Raw genomic sequence first — 27,914 nt, 5'->3', positions numbered from 1 at the left:
TTGAAAATGGTAGTGCAAAAAATAATTAAAGGAATAGGAAAAGTAGGTATTTGTAACAGCCTGGACAGCAAAATATTTCAAGGGTGCCAAAGCCAGAGTACATTCAGGTTGTTTAACCCCTTCTGCAAAAAAATATACCCGAGCAATCGAAGGATTTTTAAAATGTAATCATGAGCGTAGGGAGTGTTTCGAAAAGTAGAATTTTAAGCGTTGCGAACACCACACCAAACCGAAGAAAACATATGTATATCAAACAATATTTAATCCAAATTATTGTCTCGTCTAGACTAAGGTGCATGCGCCATGTGAAAGAATCATTGTAAAATTTCACCACGAAAAGAAAAATAAAATCGAAAGGTCTTTCAAATCTGCATAATGTTCTTTGCAAATTAAAGACGGTGAAACAAATTTAGTTTGTGCGCCTATATTTTTTAAATTTGCCCGCTTTTTTCTCGCATTGATGAATATGGCTTGACAGACTATTTCTAAAGGGAGTAAAGGTAAAGGGCCTCAAGTTTAAGTGACTTTGTTTTGGACCGTGACTATACTAACTGTCAGCGTATCATTTATCTGTCAATGTCAAATGTCAATTCTTGGTTGAGTCACCTTTTTCTTGTCAATCCAATTCGCGAAAGAATTGATTGTTGTATTTATAATAGAAGATCCTTATTTTGTATCACATTTTGATACAATTATTATTGTAGATGTCATGATATGGTAAGTAGATCGTCAATTAAATTTAATTAATTTAAGGTTATATTACGTCTCCTAATTGCACTAGCTAATACCCAGTGAACAAAACGGGTCTTTAATTGGATGTTATCAGAGTGTTTTGCAAACTAGTGTTAAGTATTTTATCAGTATGAATGTATTTTGTGAAGTAGATTGTTGAGGCTACCACAGCGTCTACTTATTTTTTTCTAGAACCAGCACAGAACACATCAGTTTTTGTCAACCGTTTAATGTTTTTGCAGCCCGAGCCTTGCCTTTAGGTAGGCACAATGTTCGCCAGCTTGAAAAGCAAAATAAAAGAGGAGACGGGTAGTGACATAAGCAAATTGACAAGCAGTTGGCGCACTGGAGCCTTTTTGGGCCGCATAACATTGAGAGATGACTCGGTGAGTGTTTTCATTATTTGCCTTGACCTGTTTTACTTTAGGTAATCTCCACTTAGTTTACAAGAATGCTGATTCTTATTGAAGGTTAAACACTAATACTTGAGACATTTTTGCTTAACATGCAAAGTTTTACAAAATCCTTGTGATTGATTATCAACTTATTTTACCTTATTGATTTCTAAAATGAGAATGCTATAAAATTAAAATTAAATGTACAGCTCTGTTCCGGCTCTTACCTGGTCTAACAAATTTTGCTGGCTGTGCAACGTGGCAATGCTGCTAGCATTTTTGGCACCTTTGGATCAGGTGATATCCGGAACGGCACTTAATTATTAATTTATTAGGTTGTTGCATAATTATTTTCCCATTTCAAAAATTTTTTGCCATTTCCAGTATTGTCTGGAATATTCTAGAATAAATCTGGTATATAGCCAGAGATCGGATTTTTGTGCGTCATCTCATACTAAAAGTCATTAAAATGACGTAAGTCACTAAGAATGTCGCAAATCCGTCCGATCTCTGTATATAGCAGAACATTCTCAAATCTTTCACGTCGGGTATATAAGCGAGGGCTTGTCACAGGGAATTAGTTAAAATAAAAAAAATGGACCAACAACATCTTCGAGCGATTTACTTATACGAACACAAGTTGGGAACCGGTTCAAGGGAAACAGCAAATAAGATTAACAGTGCTTTTGGTTCAAACACTACTACCAATCGCACAGTACGAAATTGGTTCCAGTGCTTTAATGAATGAGACACAAGTCTTAAAGACATTCCTCATACTGGTCACCCTGTCACTTTTGACGAAGTGGCATTGCGGCGCGAGCTTGAGTTGCAACCGGATTCCACAACCAAAGATTTAGAGAAGACTAAAATATCACTACAGTACCATAGATCACCATCTACAATCCATGGGTTACCATAGAGTTTTGTCAAGATAAACGCCTCATGATTTGACCGATGCTCAACGTGAAGTATGTGTTAGCATTTGTGAAAGTCTGCTGCTGCGTTCCCAAAAAAAACAACTTCTTGAAGTCAATCATGACTGGAGACGAATCCTGGATCTTGTAAGAGAACGTCACACGAAAAGCCTTTTGGATACCTGCCGATAAACGGCCACCACCACAGCCGAAAAGCAGTATGCATGGTCAGAAATTTCTCCTGTCAGTCTTCTGGGATTCGCAAGGAATGTTATTTTGGGAGTTACTGGAGGATAACCAGACTATTGACGCCAAAGTCTACGTGAACCAACTAAAGAAGTTGGCGAACGCTGTTAAAGAAACCGGCCAAAACGTCTTGAAGTGTCATTACTTCATGATAAATGATAATGCAAGACCACATATATTATATATTATTATTATAGGACAATATATATTATTATAGGACATTATAGGACATTCTTACACAGATTGACTGAGGCCCACGGTAAGCTCAAGAAGGCTTGTGTTGTGGGTACTCAGACAACGATATATGTAATATATAAATACTTATATACATAGAAAACATCCATGACTCAGGAACAAATATCTGTGCTCATCACACAAATAACTGCCCTTACCGGGATTCGAACCCGGGACCGCGGCGCAGCAGGCAGGGTCACTACCGACTGCGCCAGACCGGTCGTCGACATGTTGCGAAGAGGACCCGTAAATTTCAAGAGGAGCTCGGTTGGACAACGATACCTCACCTACCTTATAGCCCTGATTTGGCACCTTCCGACTATCACCTTTTCCGGGCTTTAAAACAGCATCTTCAAAAATGAAATTCGAAAATTCCGGTGACTTAAAAAATCACCTTGCTAATTTTTATGCCTCTCAGCTATTGAAACTTTGTTTAGCAGATGGCTACATGTTTTAGATAATAATGGTGATTATATTGTCGATTAATTGTTTCAATAAATAGATATTACAAAATAATTTAGTCACATTTCAAAGTGGGAAAAAAATTATGCAACAACCTGATAGTTTTAATTTTAGTTTAGTGTTCTGTTAACTTTTAGTTTAGAATAGTTTAATTTGTTTTGTTTGTTATTTGTAGTACATTTACTTTACCCCTGTTTTATTAAATAAAAATGTACAGCTTCTCCATTTAACATTTTAATTTAATAATTGTTAATGTGTAGTTTTAGTTTTGACTGTTTTGTTTTAAATATTACTAATGCATAATACTTAACAGTCTACCGCCAGCCCCTCCAGTTCCGGGGGACAGGGAGACACTACGTCAGATGTAAGATCATGCTTTTAATATTTCCAATTTGTTTAAGCCAAGCCAATAAGTTATTGGTATATTTAAAAGAATCATATTTAAGGTTTTAAATTCGAAAAATCTTTCTTTGCTTACATTGTTTAATAAAAGTTGTTATATAAAATGCCCTAGTAGTTTTTCCTGCAGTTTAAATAATGGATAAATAACAAAAACTATTGTAATTTACTTTTTGAAATAACCTTTCGATATTTTTTAAAGTATAGATTTACAAGATAGCAACAATATTTACAATAAAAAACTTAATTATATACAATATAAAACTTAATAATAACTATACAAAGATGGTAAAGATAGTGATGGTTAATTTACATAAATGTGTATGCCTTATTAACAATGTACTTGTTATTTAGTCCATATCTCCACAACTCGAGTCCTACCTCTCAGACCGCACGGGCGGCAGAGTGGACCAGGCGGCTCTGCAGCAGCAGTACTCATCTCAACTTGAAGCTAAGCTGAAAGAGAGAGATTCATACTGGGAACAGAAAATTGAAGAGTTGAAACTAACTTTGGCATCTGTTCAAGGTATTGTAAGATTTTAACACATTTTTTTATCTAGATTGCATTAATAAAAATTGACAAAATGTCATATAATAATAATCACTAGGAAAGCATAATATAGTAAAACTTTACTATTGTAAGAAAGGTATCCAGCAAAAACCCCATCCCAAAGGCCATCTCCCATTCTAAAGGCTGGCCTACAACCCATCTGATGTTTGTTGTACATACTTGGGTGGTGGTGATCTGTGGTTTGCCTCTTATTTCTTAAAAACATTATTTGCATTTGTGTGAGGCAAGTACAAGTAGCCTATTGGTGCACTTGCGCTATTTCAAAGCAGTTTTTCAAATTTTAACTTGTGCTACTAGCCTGATTAATATGTTTACAGGTGAAGAAGCATTGGCAGCACAGTCTGTGGCGCGAGCAGCGCAGGCCGAAGCGGCGAAGGCAGCAACGGAGCGCGATGCGGCTCAGAAGCAACTGGTGGAGTGCCGTGCGCGCCTGGCGGCTGCTGAGCGCGCCCAGGATCGACTCGACACGCTTACTGTGAGTTTGATACTTTGGTAGCACAGCACAGTTAGTGGCGCGGCCTGTGTAGACCGGTAGTGCGCCAAGCAGTCAGAAGCAGCAGCAGAGTACTGTGCGCGCCTGGTGCCTGCTGAGCTCGTCTAGTGTGTCACTGTGAGTTTGATACATTGGTAATTACAGTTGCTGTCATTTTTACTTTATTTATCTATAGTCATATTTCGACTCATCATCAATCATTTAAGAGTTGGACTCTTATCGGTTTAGCAACTTCAATGAGTGCCGGTCTTCTGCCTTCCTGATACGACACGACGTGGATTCTTCCTTTATTTGGGTCATATACTCTCTCCTTGGTCTCCCCCTTTGCCTTCTTGTCCCAATTCTTCCTTCTAGTATGTATTTCGGCTATCAAAGTTAAAAGCCGATTGCGTGTAACAGAACCTGGCCGCGTATTCAACGTAACAATTGTTTATACTTATCAATATCATTGCCGCATTAATATGAATGAGCGTTAGACTAACAGTTTCGTTATCGTAGTGCAAGCGGTTGTCACTTGCTGTACATACGTAATGAATGATTTCGTTCTCAGGAAGAGATGGAAGTAACGAGGCGGGATTGGGCACGCGAGCGTAGCGTCGAAGCCGCGAAGTTAGGCGAAGCAGAAGCGCGCGCGCGCGATCTTGCTGATGAGCTGGCTGTGGTGCGCGCCGCCGCACCACCTGGCTCTGAGCATCACCACATGCACGACGATGGTATGTCACCACCCTACGTTTGTTTATTACATTTATTGCTTTGATTGCTGTTTCGAAGAGGTGTGATTAGGGAAAGTAATCGCGCGCGACCTTGCCGGTGAGCTTTGCCGCGCCATCAAGCTCTGAGCAGCACCACATGCGTGACAACGGCATTGAATCACTTAGGCTTATATACCTACTTCTTAGTTGGAGCAGCGTTCTGCGTTCTCTCGTCGAACTGCGATTTATTCTATTAGAGATTCTGTATATTTCCACCCAGAGAGAACACTTTGAACAGAAATACTAATATGTAAAATATTGCAGACAAACGCGAAGTATCCCCGACCGGGTGCGAGGAGTACGACCGCGTGAGCCGCGAGCGCGCGGTGCTGGCGCGGCAGCTGCAGGAAGCCAAGATGGCGCTGGCCGACGTCAAGACTTCATGGAGCGGCCAGATCGCCTCGCTCGAGACACAGGTTCACACTTATCTTGTTTTTAATATTTGAATAGAATAGAGAGTAGAGAATTTATTTGCATACCACATACATATTACATACATGGACCCTGATAATTTGTTATTGACCTAGTGTAAAACACAAATATATTACCTACTTAGGTACCTCACAAACGAGCCGAACATCAATTATAAAATAGAATTAGAGATATTTATGCCAAAACGTCACTCAACTTTAAACAATGAAACGTGAACCAATAGACACAGTGAACTGACATGACAGTATTTTTTTTTTATGCGAAACATACATAATGATTAATCTAATTCTAAAAGTCATCCGCGGTATTAAAATATTGTGGTTTAAAGTTTATGTAGTAATCCTGAAAGGAAGGTAGGATGCCGGTGTAAATAGTTTATTTTTGTATTTTGATTCTGTTTGGTTTGCATGGATTGACTTGCATGAAGTTATATTTTGGTGGAAGGTGTTACACTTGATAAAATGTAATTTACGAATCATTGGTTCTTGTATTAACTGGTAATAATATTTTATATGATTAATTGTAACGTTTCTGCCCTAATAAACATTAAAACATACAACTAATAAGTAACAACGATCGGTGAATGTGTTATTCCACTATTCAGTTTTATACAAGTAGGTATACGAGATTTTATTTTTATTATCTGTAAATAATCCATTCGTTCTGCGTCGCCACTAGCCAGGCAGTTATTTTCACGAATCTTTATATCACTTTCTGAGCTACTCGTATTGGTAGTTTCATTAAAATTATATTGTAAAGTCTACAAATATTTGATTAGAAATAATCCTATCATCTGACCTCTGTCCTAACCAACCGAAACCTCTGTCACAAATAGGTAATTAAATAAAAAAACGATATAAATGATGTAAGGTCAGTGTGGGGAAGACCGTCTACCTGGAAAGACCGTCTATTGACTATAACTTTTCTAAATATATAAAAGAAGAAGCTGACTGACTGACTGACTGACTGACTGACTGACTGACTGACTGACATATCAACGCACAGCCGAAACCGCTGGTCCTAGAGATTTCAAATTTGGTACGTAGGTTCCCTATATAGTGTAAAGGAGCACTAAGAAAGGATTTTCCAAAATTCACCTCCTAAGGGGGTCAAATGGGGGTTCAAAGTTTGTATGGGGAAACAAGATTAGTTTGACTAATTTATTCGAAACTTCACAGGAAGATTCCTTAAGACATATGACTGAATACGTGTTTCAGGTTTTTTGAAAATTTAACCCCTAAAAGGGTGAAAAGGGGGTGATAAAGTCAAAAAATCAATATGGGTATCTTTTTTATGGTTTATCAGGTCGCTGATCACGATAAATACAACGTTTTTAAAATCTAACGAGGCGGAAGTGAAATACCTTCTCCCCTGTAGTGGTGCAATGGGGTTTAAATATCAAAAAAATATATAAAAGAGGATATTGACTGACTGACCGACATATCAACGCACAGCCGAAACCGCTGGTCCTAGAGACGTCAAATTTGTCAAGTAGGTTCCTTATATAGTGTAGAGGAGCACTAAGAAAGAATTTTCCAAAATTCACTTCCTAAGGGGTCAAATGGGGGTTCAAAGTTTGTATGGGGAAACAAGATTAGTTTGACTATTTTATTCGAAACTTCACAGGAAGATTCCTTAAGACATATGGCTGACTACGTGTTTCAGGTTTTTTGAAAATTTAACCTCTAAAAGGGTGAAAAGGGGGTGATAAAGTCAAAAAATCAATATGGGTATCGTTTTTATGGTTTATCGGGTCGCTGATCACGATAAACACAACGTTTTTAAAATCTAACGAGGCGGAAGTGAAATACCTTCTCCCCTGTTGTGGTGCAATGGGGTTTAAATATATAAAAGAAGATATTGACTGACTGATTGACATATCAACACACAGCCGAAACTGTTGGTCCTAGAGATTTCAAATTTGGCACATAGGTTCCTTATATGGCGTAGAGGAGCACTAAGAAAGGATTTTTCAAAATTCTCCTCTTAAAAGGGTGAAATGGGGGTTCAAAGTTTGTATGGGGAAACAAGATTAGTTTGACTATTTTATTCGAAACTTCACAGGAGGATTTCTAAAGAAATTTGACCCCTAAAGGGGTGCAAAGGGGTAAAGTCAAAAGCACAATATGGGTATCGTTTTTATGGTTTATCGGGTCGCTGATCACGATAAATACAACGATTTTAAAATTTAATGAGGTGGAAAAGAAATATTCTCCCCTGTTGTTGTGCAATGAGGTTAAAATATCCAAAATAGCCATAAGTATAGCTTTAGTTTTTATCTTTACTTCTGGTTCAAGAGATTTCAAATTAACACGGAAGTTCCTTAGAGGAGCACTAAGAAAGGATTTTTTATAGTTCACCTCCTAGCATGATAATTTGACAGGGGCAAGGACAGGGACAGGAACGGGATAGGGTTAGGGATAGGGATAGGGATAGGGACAGGGACAGGGACAGGGACAGGGACAGGGACAGGGACAGGGACAGGGACAGGGACAGGGACAGGGACAGGGACAGGGACAGGGACAGGGACAGGGACAGGGACAGGGGGACAGGGACAGGGACAGGGACAGGGACAGGGACAGGGACAGGGACAGGGACAGGGACAGGGACAGGGACAGGGACAGGGACAGGGACAGGGACAGGGACAGGGACAGGGACAGGGACAGGGACAGGGACAGGGACAGGGACAGGGACAGGGACAGGGACAGGGACAGGGACAGGGACGGAACGGGATAGGGTTAGGGATAGGGATAGGGATAGAAATAGGGGACGGGGACGGGGATAAAATGCAGGTGGCTCAAAGGGAAGGTATTAGTAAGTAGGCATCGGCGAGTATCCTGCATCCGTAATAACTATTACATTCAATGTGCTGTAAGAAGATCGTTGTTTGCTTGCCTTTTATATGTTTACGTTTGCAATAAGTATAAGCAAAATGGAAAAAATTGTAAGCGATAATGCAAGGAAGTACTTTCTACCCTACCGACCATAGCGTCGAGATACTGGCTATGTGGGTTGTATGAAGTTTCCCCAGTATAAATATTTAAATAGGTAAAATACATACATATTCGTACCTACTACCTACGCTGTGGTCGCTTTGTAACAATTCTACAATCATTGCAAGAATTTATTTTAAAGCAATAGTAATATGTGTAAGGTACAGTCAGCCAAAACCGGACCGTACAGCAAATAGATCAGTTACAATGGCCCTCCAGTCGAGAATTGCCCCGCTTTACCTTAATCGAAATAATCGCGGACATCTGTACCTACAAAGAAACCTACGGATAAGGTCCGACCGAGAACGATATTTTTGTCTCGGCCGAGAACGAGACCGAGACCGAGATTCAATTTGATTCTCGGCCGAGACCGAGACCGAGACCGAAAAATTGTAAAACAGTAAAAAAATATGCCATTTTTACAAAAAAATGTTTTCATAATCGAAATTCGCCTATTAACCAGGAAACCAAGAGTATGTTGGGTCCTGCTTAGTGTTTGGTTCCGTAACTACCCAAACCTACCCGCACTCCTTACCTACCTATCTACCGTAACAAAATAGACAATACAATTTCAGAGGTTTTACATCGTGTTTTCTACGGGTAGTTTTCCAGGTTTTCCTTGAAAGTCTTTACTAAGCTTTACTTTGATTTTGACGTATTTTTAGGCACATGATTCAAAGTTAAGGGACACAAACTATTTTTTTTGATAGCGATTATTTCCAAAATTGTATGAATGTATATCAAAAACATGACTATGGAAAACCCATACTTACTAAAAAAACTCAAAACAGCATCCACAAAGCTCAAAATTTCGTCCGATATTCCGTAATTCGCCATTTCTATCATGTAAGGTAGGTATTATTCTAACCTGCTGCTTTGATTTTTCGCGTCGTCGTTGTCCACCACACACATCAAGTTGTCGTAAATATTTTACACTCTTTTATGAATTATACCTAGGTATTTGTGTTTTTGGCTTAAAATATCGATAAAGACCCTACCAAAATCACTAAAATCGGGATACCAAACGGGCGATGTAACAAACTGAAAGCTAAAAACCGCAGTCTCGGTTTTGCCGAGAATCTCGGCCAATTTTGGCCGAGAACCGAGACCGAGATCTCGGCCCGATTTTTGGCCGAGAATGCCGAGACCGAGACCGAGACTGAGATCTCGGTCGGACCTTACCTACGGATCCAAATGAAAATCTTATTTTTTGTAAACGTTTCAATAAGAATACTTTTATTACGCGGGCGAAGCCGCGGGTAAAAGCTAGTGTGTTTATATATCTACGTCTCTCACACCTCCAGAGGTATACCAGTTTTTCATCCTTAATCCATTGGTCTTCAATACCTATCTCTAGGACGAAAACTAGTTAACATAAAACTTGATTCGTGTTTCGAACTCGAACATCGAGTTCAACATGGTTCCGCAAAAAATTAAAATAAAATAGAAGCAGTCGGAATATTTGTATATTGTGTATGTAACGTAGTCATTTAATAACCGTTCTTTCTGACTAGTACTATTAATCTACTGAAAACGCGCTCAATTTCTAGTTTTATGTTCTGAAATATGTAACTTAGAAATTTTGCCTACTCAGAAAGTCCGGCATAAAAGAGAAAGGCAAGACCGGCATATGATAAACAAGGAGTTGCCAACCTTTTTTAGGCTTTATTGGAAATAAGTCGAGTGTAAACAATATCAATATACCTATAAGTACGTTTTTGGCTTATGATAGTTGTGCCATTTTTGATTTTAACTTCGAAATACAGTTTTGATAATGATTCGTATGGTGTTACAAAAATCATTCGAAAGTATTAAGTAAAAAAAAAAATATATATATGACATAGTTGTGAAGAATAATAAGAGGTGAAGAGAAGTAAGCCTACACTGCATTATTCATCATCGTATTTAAGTTGGTAGAATTATCGTAAGTTCTACCCGTTTTTTATTATTTTTGTTTAAGTATAATTATGTAGATTGTGCAACATGCGACGACAAATATTTCCAAAGAGAGTAAGCTTTCGAGTTGGTCATTATTTTTATGATCAGCATTACCCAACAGGGACCGTATGGGTACGCTTTAAAACGGTTTTGACCGAGTATTTTAAGGCTACCCGACCGTTAATTGACATTGCTGACTGTCACTTTGACATAAAAGTTGTCATACGGTCAACGGGTCATGGGTCAGGGTGTCATGGGTCAATTATCGTGACTAAATTGGATTCGAAGGTGTTCGTTGGAAAAACAGTATTATGCAATATCTGGACCTGAAAAGAAAAGGTTATGAACCCCATCTACGGGACATATGCCGGTCTTGCCTTATAAATAGAAAAATGCTTATATGTTCAAAATTTCAACGTTATTTTATTAATTATCTAGCACGTTCTGCCCTGTTATTACGTAAAATAACAATGATCATGATTTTGGAACCTAGTCTCATATGAAATTACGCGACAACAAGCACTAGACGGTCTTTCCGAGCACATCGCGGGAGGACGGTCAACCCGCCGAGCCTTAAAAAATGTGATTTTTATCACTTAAAAGTACCTTAATTCACCAAAATGTTGTAAAAGCTTTGTAAAATATAATATTTGCTATCCCATAGGACCATGCGCATAACGCCAGACTACATTAATTATAGAGTTTTATCCACTCAAACTTTAATTCAAATAAACTATGCCGGTCTTGCCCGCACTGACCTTAGTGTATAATAATAATAGTGCATTCACCGCCAAACATTTTCGATGTTTGGCGAAGTTTTGTAATAGTTACTTATAATAATTTTTGTTGATAAAAATAGCATCGTCATTTGTAGCTTGTATTGTCACGTAAGCTTGTATCGCTAGGTGGCGCGACTGTCGCGCCAGGCCGGCGAGGAGGGCGCGGAACGGAGAAGAGTAGAGACCGAGAAGCAAGAGATGCAGGAGAAACTTCTCAACATGGCCGCCGAACTCGAGAAGGCCAAGCAGAATCTTGCCAATAGCGAAGCGAAGGTAAGATTAGGCATATTTTGTATCTGTCGCAGCCATTTTGTTTAAATTAGTTAGCTAAATAACGCATAGGTTATTCATAAAAGGCTGGTTTCCAAATTGATGCTTTTGAACTGAAGTTATTCAACGTTTACCAACTTGGTGTACGTATGTATGATGTAAAGTCAAACCTTTGGAAAGTACCGGTTCACACAGCAGAGAGAGGCATAAATGTAAACAGAAAGAACATAGTAAAGTGAAATATCATAAAGTAGAATTAATAAAATTACATTACATATCGTAAATAAATACAAATAAATTTTATTTACTATGAAAAGTACAAAACTTGATAGTCAGATATACAGTTAACTTAAAATTAAACCCTAAAAGACTAAAATAACACAAGTAGGTTATAATTAAATATAAAAAACCCCTTAGATCCCCATAGATGCCCCATGCCTCGGATATAAACATAATACAAATAAATAAGTTTATGAATTGATCAATGTCGAATTCAATTAAATAGCTTCACGACTTTCAACCATCTGAATCTATTTCTATTTAAATTTGGCTAGTTCTTCTTTATCTTTAGCCAGCTTAGAATGAACGGGCTAGACGTCTAATTATGTGGTTAATTTAATCGATTGGCTGCGACGTATCTAGTCATTCAAGAATCTATTTTTTTATCAAAACCAGTTTGTAATGCTCTAATTATTACTTTATCAAACATGATTAATAAACCTTCATAAGCTAATGAAGCAATGCTTATATTCTTTCGCTGGATTTCTTGCATGTCCTGTGCATTATATGCTAGCCATAGTCCATGTTTACTAAATATCAACATTACGAAACCACAATCCCCTGTTTGCCTGGACGCGAAGTGTCTGGATCTTCATTTAACTTATAATAATGGTTGAACAGGGAGTATTACTGCGATATTCTGCTATTTTTGACAAGTTTAAACTGCCTTTTATGCATCAAGGCGGGTTGTTTACAGAAAGTCTGCCGCGAAACACTAAAATCTAAATGCCGTTATTACTTGCCTATTTCTTGAAATGTTCGAAAATTAAAAAGTGATAGTGATAGAGAGCCAGATGACGAAATTTAGATTTTTGTGTTTCCCGCTAGACTCTGAGATTGTGCTAGAGAGCTACTAAGCTCCCTCCACTCAGAATTTTGCGTATGAAACCCTATTCAAACCAACAACTACGCAATATTAACTAATAAATATATGTGTACGTAATCGTTAGCAAATTTAAATGAATCTGCATTGTACTTTAGCATATAGAAAGGGTACGTAGGTTACTAGAACCCAACATAGTTTGGGTGTCCGCTGATTCGCTCGATTGGCCAGGTGGCGCGGCTGAACGGCGAGGTGCACGCGCTAGCCATGGAGGTGAAGGGTCTCCGGAGCGCCGCCAGCCACGAGGGCGTGAGTGCCAGCCTCTACAGCATTTAGTGTGATCTTAGAGTAGTGTGACCTTAGGTCTATAGTCTACCAGGGTTTCTTAAACTTGTAGTCACGGATCACTTTCACAATCAGAGCAATTCTACGGAACCTTGTCAAAAGAATATTTTATGATTTTTGTGTCTTGTAAAATTTAGTAACACCTACTACGGACATGCTTTAAGATATCCTGGTCTATGCTGATAGTTAGATTTCTAAAAGAAGTTTAATGATAGACTACTGCGGAAAACCAAAAGGGTATTTGACTGCTAGTCAAGTAAGTTCATTTTTCGAACTGCAAAACCACTGCAAAACGCTTTGTTACTCGGAATTTATGCAAACATAACACAATGACGTCAAGGTCGAGTCAAGATGCTTTATGTTTTTAGTTCTGTACGATCTATGAAATATAAATCGTATCTAAAAATAACTGCAGTCTACGCATTTCTATAAATCTTCTGGTGATTTATTTTAAATACAGTCAAATACCTTTAATACAAATACAGTTCTGGGTACGAATGTAGGAAACGCCAGTACAACTACTCGTAGCTGTTAAGTGTCTTGCAATATAGCATAGAGTACCTACCTTACATACATAGGGTTCTATGAGTTCTATCACATGAATTTTATTTTACAAGTAATTATTCTACAAGTTGATGCTAAAAATAAACGTGAAAAGTACCATGAGATGGAACTTATGTACCTACAGAAATGCTTATATCGGTGTTATTATTTTAATATGATCACGCCTACAAGTGTGCTTTCCTTTGCCTACGTTTGACATGCACATATGGGTTCGCCGATAATATAATATACCTATGCAGCCGGCGTATCATGCTTCCAATTTTATCACTTGTCCACGTGGATAAGACAACTGTCACTCTCACACTGACATACTTGCCAAAGCGTGACGAATGCTTTATCCACGCGGATAAGTGATAAAATTGGAATCATAATACGCCGGCTGATTAGATAATATAAAAGTCCTTAGTAAGTGCCGCCATAAACTACTTAGCATGTCTAGTTTAGGCCACAAACCTGGCAGGCAAGCATGGCCGTCACTATCGCACTTTTGTAAGTGCTATATAGACGGCCTAATGTTTTATCATTTATCGTGCGACCATGCTTGCCTGCCTGGTACACTTTTATTATGTGTATTTTTTATTTTTTGAATAATGTAATGTCATACACATGAATACAGCACGCCTATGATGCTTGTAATTTTATCACTTGTCTACGTGGATAAAGCATCCGTCACGTTTTGGCAAGTATGTCAGTGTGAGAGTTACAAATGTCTTATCCACGTCGATAAGTGATAAAATTGGAAGCATAATAGCTCTGCAGAACAAAATATCCCAAAGGTTGTACATGTACACTTTGGCATTCACGTGTGCGCTTGAGCCGGTCTCAATAAATAATTAATTATGGAATTATTTTATTGCGCAGCAATCATCTTGGAATATTAAATGGAAGGAAAACTTTTTTGACTAATGTAGCACATTTTTATCACTATCTCTTAATTACATTAAACACACAAGTTATATTTCTGTAAACTTTATTAATGAAAATCTTTTTTTGGGAATTTGAGAACCAATCGAGTATAAATTATTTTGAAGGTATTGCTTGGGACTCTCACTCTGCAACATTTCTTTGATCACGTATCTTAGTAATTATATTAATCTACAAATACATATACAAATAAAATATTTACAATACATACATCTATTTACGCAGCACAAAATTGTGATTTGTAACAATATACACGAATTCGCGTTAATGAATTTATGAATCAAGGCATTCAACTATTGGCAACGTGCGTGACAGAGTGGCGCTGATTGTCACAAATACACGTCATCTTATGGGCCTTGCCAACATTAATGCTAGCGGCGGCCGTTGGAACTAATATGACAGCATAAAATATAACATGGAGATTGGAGAAGTCCACAAAATCAGGGCAGCACCAATCATGCACGTAGTGGATACCGTTGTTCATAATAAAGTTGGTACAAATCTAAATTAGATATACCTAAATCATTCGAATTGATTTGTTTTCGACTTATAATGGTTTGTAGTAAAGAGATAACAGAAACATAAAATAATTGAGGCTTGTTGTTGTATATCCGGGTGCCTCAGGAGGATTGCAATTAATTAATACATAAATCACTTCTGAGAAACACACCAATATATTTTATATTAATTAAAATAAACTATTACATTTTACTAGTTCTACATACTAGAGCATGTCAGCTAGAGAATATCTATACCGCGCAAGCGCGAACATTTAAATTAGGAAACTCAATATACTACACTTGTAAACTTTTGAAAGGAGGTAAGATTAGAATTTCTTACTATAGTTGAGGAATGTCTTTTCAAAAAGACTTATTTCTATAAGTCAACAGAGGTTATTTTTATCTCTGTCTTCCTAGAGAAATAAACCTTGTTGACTTATAAAGATAAGTCCTTTTGAAGAGACACTCCTGTTGTACTTAGTCTGAGAAAGAGTAATTATCTAGAGGGCTGCATTATTCATAAAGGCGTTCTATGCAAACTCGCAAATATAGCTGTATAACTAGCCATGAACCTACTATCCGAGTAAAAAGCAGATAATACGTAGATTAGTGTAAGTATTTTGTGCTTTCTTTAGATATTTGAATATGATTGCACCTCAGTTTCAGAATAAGTAATTCCAAGATAAATTTAAATGTTACAGCTTGATCGACGTGCAATATTTTTATAATACTTAAGTTGTAGCTATGAGTTACTATGTTATAGTTTTTTTTATTGCGCTTACCTGCTTTAAACATACATTTTGTTATTATTTTATAGTTGTATCTATTGTTTGAAACTAAATCCGTCCCCAATAATTAAGACCTATTTTATGTACCTACAGCTTCACGAATGAGCCTGGAATACCTCACAAAACAAGTATCAACAAATAGGCTAGTTTCCTACTAGTCAAATCAGCTTCTTTTTAAGAACTGTCAAAACGATTTGCTAATATAGAATTACTATGAAATACTGAGGAGTGACGTCACGGGCAATTCATTTACTTTATATCTTTCTCTATGACTTATTAAATATAAATTATGTTTAAACATAACTACTGTCCATATTTTTCTTCGAATTATGTGGTGCTTTATTTCGTGCACTGCATAAAATATTTTATTTTAAGTATAGGAAACTAGCCTATTAATAACATGTCTGTTATTACAAGAAATATTTTTGTATTTTTCTGTTTTATTTTAGTACTAGTAACATATTTTTTGACGTTATCGAAGTTCGAACTATTTTTCTCAAACTTATTTTACTAGGCTATATTTAACTTATACTACTACTGATCCCACCAAAAGCAGTAAGCTATGAGCTAATTGGCGATAGAAACGGATAAAAGATAGTCGCTACCGATACCGTGTAAATAAAAGAGACAACGAATTTACAGTTCATCGCTCGGCGACGAACTATAGCCCGCTCGCGCTATCATCGCGTCTCTTTTATTTACACGGGTGCGACTATCTCTTGTTCGTTTCTATCTCCGATAGCTTAACCCTTAAATGCATGAATTTTTCTTTTAACGAGATATTAATATATGTGATAGACAATGGTTTTCTGACTCTGGGAAAAATAATAAAGAAATATTTAATACCGATTTTAATACTAAATCACTGTTAGAAGTTAAATAGGCCAAAACTTATTTATATAAATATATAATTATTGGTAAGTTTTATTTGTAAAGTTTGACTACTATTAGAAAGGTACACTATTTGTGAAACCCCCATGATATTGGGTTGGTAAGAAAGTAATGAGCGAATCATAACCAATATTGTAATTTTTATTTAATTTATTATTGTAATCATTTATCAAACATATAACGGCCTTCGTTATCTACTACTTGTCTCCATCGTTCTGGTAAAGAATGAATAGCATCGGCGAAGAAGTTCTTAGGTTTAGATTCAAAAAACTCAGCTATGTACTGTCGTAGATGGGCTTGATCATCGAACTTTTTTTCATTGAAGGCATTGCTTAGCGATCTGAACAATGCGTAATCCGTAGGTGCCAAGTCTGGAGAGTACGGTGGATGAGGTATCACTTTCCAACCTAGCTCCAATAGCTTTAGCCGAGTCACTTTTGCAATGTGTGGGCGAGCATTGTCGTGTAAGAAAAAAACTTTAGCATGCTGTGGACGATTCTGACAGATTTTTTGGTTTAAATTTTCAAGCTGATTACAGTATACTGATGCGGTAACAGTCATTCCACTTGGTAGGAGTTCCCAGTGAATAATACCATGAATATCCCACCAAACGGACAGCATAACTTTTTTCGGGTGAGGCTCTGTTTTTGGTGCCTCTATTCCTTTTTCGTTTGGAGCTAGCCACTGACGTTTGCGTGTGTGATTTATATATAAGACCCATTTTTCATCTCCAGTGATAAGATGGATGGTCCAACCAGTTGAATGTGCGGCGAAAAGACAGAAGTTGTATGCAGATATCGGCACGGCGGTTTAGTTGATCTCTATCAAGTTCGTGCGGTATCCAAACACTGTATTTGTAGTTTTTTCCCAACTCGTGAAAATGTGTTTCTATGGTGACATGAGAGCAGCCTAACTCGGTAGCAAGAGTACGAATCGTTAGCCTAGGATCTCCTTCAATTAAGGTTTTTAATTTGGCTACATCAATCTTCACCGGTCGACCAGACTTAGGTTGATCTGATAATGAAAAGTCGCCACTACGAAACCGCTGGAACCATCGTTTCGCCGTGGCCTCAGACACAACTTCAGAAGCAACACGCTGACATATATTACGCACTGCTTCGGCGGCTGAATGGCCAGACTGAAATTCATATAGTAAGCAATGCCTTACATGCACTTTTAATTCGTCCATTTTCTTCCTTATATTAGCTCGGCGACAGCTAGTGAATGACTGACGAGAAACTGTGTGACTCGCCCTTTATATACTTTCGACCATAGAAGATTCTAGAACTCTCTCAAAAATTTTATGTGGAATTCAATCGATCGCTCATTACTTTCTTACCAACCCAATAAAATGTTTAAACATAAACTAATTACTAACTCCGAAAAAATCTGTCTATATCACATACTAAAAATCGCCATCATCCTGTTTTTTCACACTTTTCCGCCATTTCATCTTTATCCTTAAATAATAAATAGTAAATCATAATATTATTAAATTATTTATGAAATAATAATAAATACTGAATAATAATTAAGCTATAAATATGATTTTGGGTAGCTACATATTGAGCCACAGGCCATCAAATATATGATGCATATATACTCGTACATCACGTGCGGTCTCGCTGAGTCTCATCCATTTTACTGCACACACATCTGTAATTTTACTTACTAAGTTTTTATAAGTCCTTACATGTCCATTTTGTGCTGTGTTGGTAAAAAATAAAAATATTTTTTTTTTATCACCATGCATTTAAGGGTTATAGCTTACTCGCTTTTGGTGGGACCAGTAGGCCTAGCACATGATTGCCGCGGGAGTATGTCGCCGCGAGATAGATCACACGTCTCCTTCTAACTGTATTAATGACATAAGGACGGGTAGTCTATCTCGCGGCGACATACTCCCGCGGCAATCATGTGCTAGGCCTACTGTGCACAGATGTCATATATACCATAGATCAAGCAAACGTATCTACTTAGCGTGTCAAATAAACTCAGTGAAATCCACTGAGTTGTCCGTCTTTAATCGCAGCTTGCAGCTTTCGGGCGTCAATTTTTGTAAGTTGAAGTCAATCAAAACATAAAAAATGCCTCGACAACACAAAAATTATGAACAATCAAATATTTAAAATTACAGCCAAGAAACAACTTCAGTACAAAATTTGACACGCTCGGCCCCTATACAAATAGATGAACTTGTTTCTTCTATATAAATAAAGTTCTTATGATACTGATCTGAAGATAAAGATGGTGTTGTTTTTACACGACAGCTTACAATAGAGATAATAGACTACCATGAGTATTTAAAGTTTAAGAATACGTAAATCGATAGCGTGAATGTCACGGCAAATGTATGTCATTTCTGATTCTATTCATTTAATTCAATTATATTATTCAGACAAGTAACATGACATCTCATACAACTGTTAGGGCAGCTGTTCTCTTTTTCTCAATGCAATGAATATCATTTTGCGTGATCTTTAGGGCGGTTTCGTCTACTACGTCCGATCCGAAACTGTGAAAATAAGATTCGTCATAGCCGTGAACTATTTGTATGGATGGTACTTTCTTATTTTCACGGATCCGGATCCGGATCGGATGTAGTGCGAATCCGCTGCGCTCTTACGCTGTCGAGTTGTGTTCTAAGTTGTAAATTATTAAAAATTAATAGTAGAAGCTAAGTTCCTGTGTACATCATCACGTGATAACGATAAAGTATCGGTAGCACGTAGGACATGCCGTCATGATTCGGATGACACAGGTGTCAACGGCCACTCCTTTGTGCGCCAATCTTGTTACAATACATACCATAAATAAACACTGACGCGAGTTACTTATTTACTTTCAGAGTAAGTTTAGTTTTACATAATGTTATTTTTATTAATTTGTTATTTTATGAAACTTTTAGTTAATGCTGAAATTATTTCGAGTTTAAAGAAGACTATTTGTGCACTGTTTTTTTTTTTACTTAATAAACTATTTTATTCAATGAAGCTATTTTTAATTTCACCTGCATGTGGCTGTGGGCTGTTTTGTTTGTGTGTTGGTATCTACTAATTGCATGTTTGGCTGACTAACATCCTGCTTTTTAATTTTAAATAATTTAAGCTGTCATCAGAAAAAGTGCTTCTCGAATCGTTACACCACAAATCGTTTGCAATAGACGTTAAAGCCAATGATGATGATGAAGGTGTTCAAGATCTAGAGAAACATACCTGCGTGGTAGTCATTTTTGAGGTGCCTACGCTATATTACTTTAAAAATTTAATGTAGATTATTCCATAAACTTAATGCAAAAATCAGTATATATATTAACGTAGACATAGGACAGTACATAAACACACACGTTTTATGAAATAAAATAAAACATATTATATTTTATATAAATTTCATAAAATTATTTTAGCGGTAAAATTAAGATTACATCGCGATCATCACGCGATTTAGAAAAGAGATTAGCCGGAACCTTTATCAATGTTATCAAAACGTGCGCGTATAAACTTTATAGCTGTAGTTTAATAATATACTATTGTGCTCTTACATTGTATAAGAATAAATGAAGTGTTCCATACATAAAAGGTCCGTATATAGTAAGCTGTAAGTGTTGCTACGAATTAGCACGAATGCATTGTGAGAGATTCGGTAGCCGCGTGGTATGTAGTGTATAGTGTAACGTTATTGCACAGGTGTTACGTGAGCCGGCCGCCGCCGCTTGGCTAGGCCGGTGAATGTCGCCACCGCCAGTACCGCCACTCTCCGCGTGATTCCGCTGAAGTATAAACGTGTATTTCTGTATTGTTATGTGTCATGTTACAGTTTTCCAAGTGCTTTAAATATTATATACAACTTGACGGCGGTGTTTTTGTTGTGGGTTGTGGTACATACTTAATTGTCTCAATTTTACGCCAGTTACTCATTGTTGCATAATAAACGAGTTGTAGAGGTAAACATTTCTTGTTTATGTGAAATTAGGCACCGTTTTTTTCCACATATAGGATGTTGGGGTTGGATATAATTGGATTATAAGAATAACGCTAATAATTAAGAAATGTTTGCGATGGTAGACTTGTGTGAGTGGCGAGGGTGAAGATGTTCGTGCTTTTGTTTTTATATAAATTTTTTATGAAGCTGGAACTATAAAAAACGCAATGAACAGCTGCTTTCTTTACTGAGTTTCAGATAGTTTTGATATTAAAGTATTGTCTTTTAGTCGCCACTCATTTGACCCCTAGTTTTTTGAATTCTAGGTATGATCTCCTATAACTACAACAGTGTTACTAGCGATATTTATACATTTAGGGCAGCCTATAAAACTCAATAAAATAGTGTAAGTATTCCATTCAATCCCTCATTTAAAAATTGCGCAATATTAACAATAAATCCGCTAATTCCAGGAAAAAACAATGGATCTCGAGAGTCGTATAGAAGAGCTGACAGAGGAAAACCGTGAGCTGTCGGAGGCTCTCGAAAACGAACGGACGCTGGTGAAAATCCTTCGGGAGAAGATCGACAAGTCCAACCGACTTTACGACGAGACGAAAGTTGAAGTCAACCATCTTAATTCGGTGGTGACGGATATGCAACACGATTATGTGGATATGCAGAGGAAGTATGACAAGTAAGTAATAAATACATGTTTCTTAGGGGACCGCTCCCGAAATTGACGAGACCTCACTGCTAGGAGTCCGCGGTTAAACGCGACAAGTTGAGCAATTGGCTGGTAGCCAAATGCACAAACGCTCACGATAATATCTCTATCGTAGCTAGCTATCGCTATGGTTCTTCCGTATTGGCCCGACAGAGCGCAACTGCGTTTCGATCGGCGTCTGACGTCAATGATTGCCATAGGGCTAGGCCGGCCACTACCTTCTTATTTGATTGAAAATGTATCTAGATTTATTTGGTTTTACTTCTAAGCTCTCATATAGTGTATTTATTTTTCGTAAGTGGCCCGTGGCAGACAGCTTAATAAACCCGGTTTTACAATCAACATACAGGTTTACCATATTCGTCGTGCATTAATTACTTCAAGGATCCACGTTCCGGCTCCGGCAAATGTCGGGTAGGAATCTTTAGCAAATATCTTCGACCGTTTCTCTTACTAGCGTAAGCGTATGCGCAAATATGCAATTAAGGTGCATTCGGGTAATTCCGAATGACAGAAATGCTCTGGTAATTCCGAAAGGGGCATCTTGATATGATGGAAATAATGGCGATTTTTATGCGACTTTCGTAATTAGACGACATTCGGAATTACCCTAATGCACCTTACCTATATTTGTTCAGATGTACACAGTCTAAAATAAAACGTCTGTTTTGAAACGTCTGTTTCTAAAATAAAATATACCTAACTTATGACTACCATTTCCAGAGAAAAACGCGAAAAAGATGAGGCGCTGCTCCGAAACGCACACATGTCGCAAACGATCGAGATGAGCCAGTGCGACGTACGGTACCAGGAGGCGGAGATTGCCGAGCTCAAGGCGAAAATAGCCGAACTGGAGGTGCTTATAGCGCAACATAAAGAGGTAACATGTTAGACACGTTGATATTAAAAGTGATAAAATTAACAGCAATCTAAAGACTTTTTCAACCTGGGGCCCATTTCTCAAAACTGAAAGTTACAAGTTACAAGCGGAAGTCACTTTCCAAGTTGCCATATTAGACATTGACTACCGATTGTAAATTGTAACTTGTAGCTTCGAGAAATGGTCCCCTGGGGCCCGTTTCTCGAAAGGTACAAGCCTTGTATTACAAGTGTGTTTCCATGACAACCCATACGATTTGACAGTTCGCGCACTTGTAATACAAGGCTTGTACCTTTCGAGAAACGGGCCCCTGGTCTACTTATCAGTAAAAAAATAACATTCAAATCAGTTCAACTGTTAATTGACTGTTTGGAGGAGCTACGTGATATATACGTATAGGCATACACGCAAAATATAAATGATCACACAAGCTGGCAACAGGCTTCTAGTTTTGGTCTATTCCCAGTCAGATATCCTTTTGTGAGAAGCAAAAAGAAACCAAAACTGGAAACAGTTTTTGTCGGTTTCTTGTATGACCTAATAGTTAATATTATGTGTTTATTTCTTAATATGATATGTTTAATATTTTAATATAATATTTTTTTTTGTTTTCAGAATCAAGCAGCATGTATGCTAATAAAGGAAAACGACGAATCGCGGAAAGCAGAGATCGAGCAGCTAAACAAAAAGATTTACGAAATGGCGGAAAGCGAAAACTCATTCAAAAAGACTATACAAGACTTAGAAACTGAAATCTGTGATAAAAATAAGGTATACAGTGATACAGTGATACAGTAATTTATTGGTAAAAGATAAAATATACATTTACAAGTCATTAATTTCATTTCTATGACGAGACGAATTACCTTCGGGTCGATAGAGACAAAATGCAACCCGACTGTAATTTGTATGGGAACTGTGCATTTTGCTATACAGTGTATTTTGACACCTTATGTGTTCTTATTTTTCTCTGTATCAGTACTTTTTCCATTCAAAGTTAAAGAGTCTCTGATTAGATTTATGCTATTAGCGCGTGGAAATATACTTGCCACTACATTAAAAAATAATGATCATATTAATGTCGTAAGTACTTCCCATATCATGGAATTTGAATTAAAACCTGTTATACTTGTTTTATACCGTTTTCTTTAGTTAAATGAATTTGCTTTTTATCTTAGTTTCATGTAGATGAGTAACTTTTATGTTGTTTTTTTTAGAAAATTAAGACTTTAGACAATCGGATATCTGACATGAAGAAAACGCTACAGAGGGAACTTCAGAGCAGTAAACCTGATTTATTGGCGGCGGAGGAACAAGACATTAGCAGACGGTAAGTTATTCCAGTGTACAAAATGAAGATGAATTTGTACATAAGGCATAAGCTTGTCAGGAATTATGCGATATTGAACCCTATCACTGTGAAATGCAGTTCAAAACTAGGTGGGAAATATATTTCCCATGCCTTATAAAGGTTTTAATGGAATTATTATCATTAAAGCTGTACAATTTCTTAAAGCTGTAAAAAAAAACTTCTAAGCTAACGTCTAAAAAAGAAACGGCTACTAATGCCTATGAATCTTTATTTCGACACTGTCAAGGGAATCATAATGTATAGTATAGGGTACCTATTTCACGTGGAGCTGGTAAAACTATATAATTTGGCAAGTACACATGATATTGACTTCTAATACAAGTACCCCGGGAAACAGAAGTAAAAAATAAATAAAAGAAATATAAGTTAGATTGACAGCTAGGGAACAAATCAAATTATTTTATTTTATTGAATATTTTTCGATATGTTCTTATTTCAAGTAGTCACACTACTATATATAAATTTAAATACACACACGGAAAGACTGGTGCCGAGCCGGGAAACGAACCCGGGTCTTCAGTTTTTAGGGTTCCGTAGTCAACTAGGAACCCTTATAGTTTCGCCATGTCTGTCTGTCCGTCCGTCCGTCCGTCCGCGGATAATCTCAGTAACCGTTAGCACTAGAAAGCTGAAATTTGGTACCAATATGTATATCAATCACGCCAACAAAGGGCAAAAATAAAAAATGGAAAAAAATGTTTTATTTGGGTACCCCCCCTACATGTAAAGTGGGGGCTGACATTTTTTTTCATTCCAACCCCAACGTGTGATATATTGTTGGATAGGTATTTAAAAATGAATAAGGGTTTACTAAGATAGTTTTTTGATAATATTCATATTTTCAGAAATAATCGCTCCTAAAGGAAAAAAAGTGCGTCCCCCCCATCGATTTAAACTTCCCTAGATACACTATCACCTGCAAATTCGACACTCAAAAGTGTCCGATCGCTTAGTTGCAAATGTGTGCGTCTAGTTGACAAACGAAAACTTCGCAATGTAGTAAAAACTACTTTCATTTTTTTACAAAAACAACGTTATTTATTAGTACTTAAAGTTCAATTTCAAATGCAAGCAATTGGCGGTTATGACATTAATGAATGTGATCATCGCGAAAGCCATAAAATTTTATTACCACAGATCGCAGGTGTGCATATTTTTAAACAAATCTACGTCTTATTGCAACCAACGTAAGTTTAATTTCGTTCGCGCTGCAACAATCTAAACGCCATTTTTACATTGGGAACGAGGATGGACAGAGGCATCATGGGAGTCGCGCTATGAGATGAAAGGCGAGAATGAGGAAATTTGCGGTATTTATGCGAAAAACTGTTTTAAAAAATCCTATTAGATAGAAAATTTCTTAAGGAACAAAACGTTTGGTATAACATTTTTCGAGATGTTGCGTATTTTAAGCGAAAAAAATGAGCTTTTACTGTATGATATTTTTATTGATATTATCTCAAACAAAAAAATATATAAGGTACGGCGGGACAATTTGGACTGGGGGACAATTGCAACTGATCAATACCTCCACGTTTTGCAATGTTTGCATTATTAAATAGAGTCAACTGAGGTATATACAGGCTGTCCCACGGCGATGTCACATGGAGGGAAAGTAGGTACCTTAAATATCGTAGATAGCATATTTTGCTGAAAGAAGAACTTCATTTTATTTTCAAAACTTAGTAAAAGTGCATTATTTTTTTTTAATTTTTACTATGAGGACTTATACAGGCTGTATTTTGATAGCGGGTCAGTAAGGCCGGTATGAGATCCCGTAGTCCTACATGAAAATAGTCTAAGGGGACCATCCATCTATTTCAAATTTATGAAAAATGAAAATTTTTCCAAAATCTGTAAATGCCATGTGAATGCACATTTACTAAATAAATAAATATTATAGGACATTCTTACACAGATTGACTGAGGCCCACGGTAAGCTCAAGAAGGCTTGTGTTGTGGGTACTCAGACAACGATATATATAATATATAAATACTTATATACATAGAAAACATCCATGACTCGGGAACAAATATCTGTGCTCATCACACAAACAAATGCCCTTACCGGGATTCGAACCCGGGACCGCGGTGTAGCAGGCAGGGTCACTACCGACTGCGCCAGACCGGTTTTCAAAGTTTCTAAGTTTTGAAAATAAAATAAAGTCTTCTTTAAGCAATATATATTATCTACGATATTTAAGGTATTAAACAGTTGAGGGATTGTATGTGGTGTGTGAGGGATGGAGCACTTGGAGAATAAGAATTAAGTAGCTATTAAAACAAAGAAGAATTGAATGATGACATTAATTTATTATTCTACGTAATTTCTTTCAAAGCTTTGTGTAGGTAAATCTTTTCTCCGCTCCTCAGCTATAATCTTGCGACATTTTTCCCTTTCAACGTCTTGTTTTGGGAATCTGGAATAAAAACCTTTTTTATTACTTAAAAACGAATTTGCTATTCCCGGGTTGTTTCTTTTTATAATTAAAGTAATTTATAAGATATTTATTAATGTTATTGAATTGAAATCATTTATTTCAGACTTATTGGTCTATAATAATAAATAAATACATACATTATTAATATGAAATAGGCTTCTTTTACAAAAAATATAAATTAGCGACTCCATCATTCCATTTTTAACTATGTTCCACTTCAACTATCTTTTGTCGCCGTCCGCTCCTTACTAGTATAGCGCGAGAGAAAGAGACAAACTGCGTAAGACCAAATCAAGGAATTTACTTTAATTATTCTAGAAAATAAATGTTTTTAGTAAGTTAGGAAGCCATTTTGGCCACAAATGCATAACATTATAAAATTATTAACAATTACTTACCGGAAATACGATACGTCAACCTTTTTTAACGTATATAAGGTGTTATTTTTGCACTTTTTTACGGAGCACTTAGGCATGTTGCCGACACGGCGGATGAAGCGCTACTGACCGCCCAATTGTGCTTAGAACATTTTCAAGCACAATTTGCTGCGGACACATTCTAAGCCGTGATGGTGCATCTAGGTAGTTTAGATCGATGGTCCCCCCTCTAACTTTTGAACCATAAGTTTAAAAAATATGAAAAATATCACAAAAGTAGAACTTTATAAAGACTTTCTAGGAAAATTGTTTTGAACTTGTTAGGTTCAGTAGTTTTTGATAAAAATACGGAAAACTACGGAACTCTACACTGAGCGTGGCCCGACACGCTCTTGGCCGGTTTTTTTTCTTTCGTGTATGATATCTATTTAAATTTATAAGTTAGATTGGTTCAGAATCCTCAGTGAGGAGACAGAGGAGGTCTACTCACATTTGGTTTTCACTTGAATAAACCATTATTTCCAGGTACTTGAAGCACGTGGTGCTGCGCTTCCTGACGGCGCGCGAGCTGGAGGCGCGGCAGCTCACGCGCGCCCTCGCCGTGCTGCTGCGACTCTCCGCGCACGAGGAGGCCCTGCTCCGAGCTGCCTTACCGCCGGCCTCCCGCTCCGGACTCTCCGCCTGGTTCCCTTCGCTTAACACCTGATAGGTCACTATGACTTACGCCTGATAGGCTACGGTAAAACTAACCTAATGTTAGTTCTTTCACACTAGCGCGGCAGCAACGCCATCCATCGCCTTGCTGCTGCGCCTCTCCGCACACGAGGTAGCCCTGCTCCGAGCTGCATTACCACCGGCATCCCTCTCTGCACTCGCCGCCTGGTTCCCTTCGCTTAACACCTGATAGACCAGTGTGACTCTAACCTAATGTTCACACTAGTGCAGCAGTGATAGCGGTTCCACACGCTTGGTGTTTGCTACAGACACCTAACACATACTAAACAGAACACGGCATCCGTGCAGCAAGCGTGGATGTTTCGACACCGACGGCAAACACGGTTCACTGGTTGCCAAGCGTGTGGATCTGTGGATGTGCCATGAGAGAGATGGTAATATGACCCTCGCTATCAGTTCGGTTTTGCTATAACTTTATTGAATTTGCAATGTGCGCTGCGCAAGGTTTAGGCGAAGTTTAGATTTCAAATAATCGAAAGGCGAAATGTAACAAAGTTAGGACAGAAATACGTGTCCCAGTAAAGGGATCGATTGTATTAATTTAACACCGTAGTGTCCAAACCTTGCAGAAAACACTAGCTTTAAAGACGATGCAAATTTGTATATGTAAGCACCTTTTTCAAGAATGCTAGTCTAAATGTGAAATGTACACAGTCAAGGAATAAGTATGCTTTGCAATTACATTCCATATTGTTATGATAGTGACAAAAATGGAGTTAGTGACGGGCAAAAATTGT

The 27,914-nt window shown here is 37.4% G+C and overlaps 1 protein-coding gene across 5 annotated transcripts; it reads left to right on the top strand.

The window, feature by feature from the left end:
- The first annotated feature begins 601 nt into the window (after window positions 1–601).
- On the top strand, window positions 602–27,431 carry LOC125227563 (golgin subfamily A member 1). Of its 5 annotated transcripts, XM_048131901.1 has the most exons (15): window positions 602–717; window positions 975–1,118; window positions 3,297–3,347; window positions 3,737–3,908; window positions 4,271–4,428; window positions 4,997–5,159; window positions 5,463–5,614; window positions 11,467–11,613; window positions 12,944–13,021; window positions 21,119–21,342; window positions 22,096–22,252; window positions 22,868–23,023; window positions 23,470–23,582; window positions 26,968–27,151; window positions 27,350–27,431. In XM_048131901.1, exons 2-14 carry the CDS (start codon window positions 1,002–1,004, stop codon window positions 27,146–27,148), a joined length of 1,869 nt encoding a protein of 622 aa, XP_047987858.1. In that variant the 5' UTR covers window positions 602–717; window positions 975–1,001; the 3' UTR covers window positions 27,149–27,151; window positions 27,350–27,431. The 5 variants fall into 5 exon arrangements, with proteins under 5 accessions (XP_047987858.1, XP_047987857.1, XP_047987859.1 ...); XM_048131900.1 differs by lacking the exon at window positions 27,350–27,431 and having other exon boundaries at window positions 26,968–27,349; XM_048131902.1 differs by lacking the exons at window positions 3,297–3,347; window positions 27,350–27,431 and having other exon boundaries at window positions 26,968–27,349.
- The last annotated feature ends 483 nt before the right edge of the window (window positions 27,432–27,914 follow it).

This window comes from Leguminivora glycinivorella, chromosome 6 (genome assembly GCF_023078275.1).
Source record: "Leguminivora glycinivorella isolate SPB_JAAS2020 chromosome 6, LegGlyc_1.1, whole genome shotgun sequence".
In the NCBI taxonomy this organism is placed as follows: domain Eukaryota; kingdom Metazoa; phylum Arthropoda; class Insecta; order Lepidoptera; family Tortricidae; genus Leguminivora; species Leguminivora glycinivorella.
Note: the sequence above shows the minus strand (reverse complement) of the source record. Positions and strands in the feature narration are given on the sequence as shown.

Excerpts from the sequence above, each read along its gene's own strand:
- LOC125227563 (XM_048131901.1), top strand. The coding sequence starts at position 1,002 with ATGTTCGCCAGCTTGAAAAGCAAAATAAAAGAGGAGACGGGTAGTGAC. Across the intron at positions 4,429-4,996 it reads ATCGACTCGACACGCTTACT|GAAGAGATGGAAGTAACGAG; the intron begins GTGAGTTTGATA and ends TTTCGTTCTCAG. Across the intron at positions 5,615-11,466 it reads TCGCCTCGCTCGAGACACAG|GTGGCGCGACTGTCGCGCCA; the intron begins GTTCACACTTAT and ends TTGTATCGCTAG.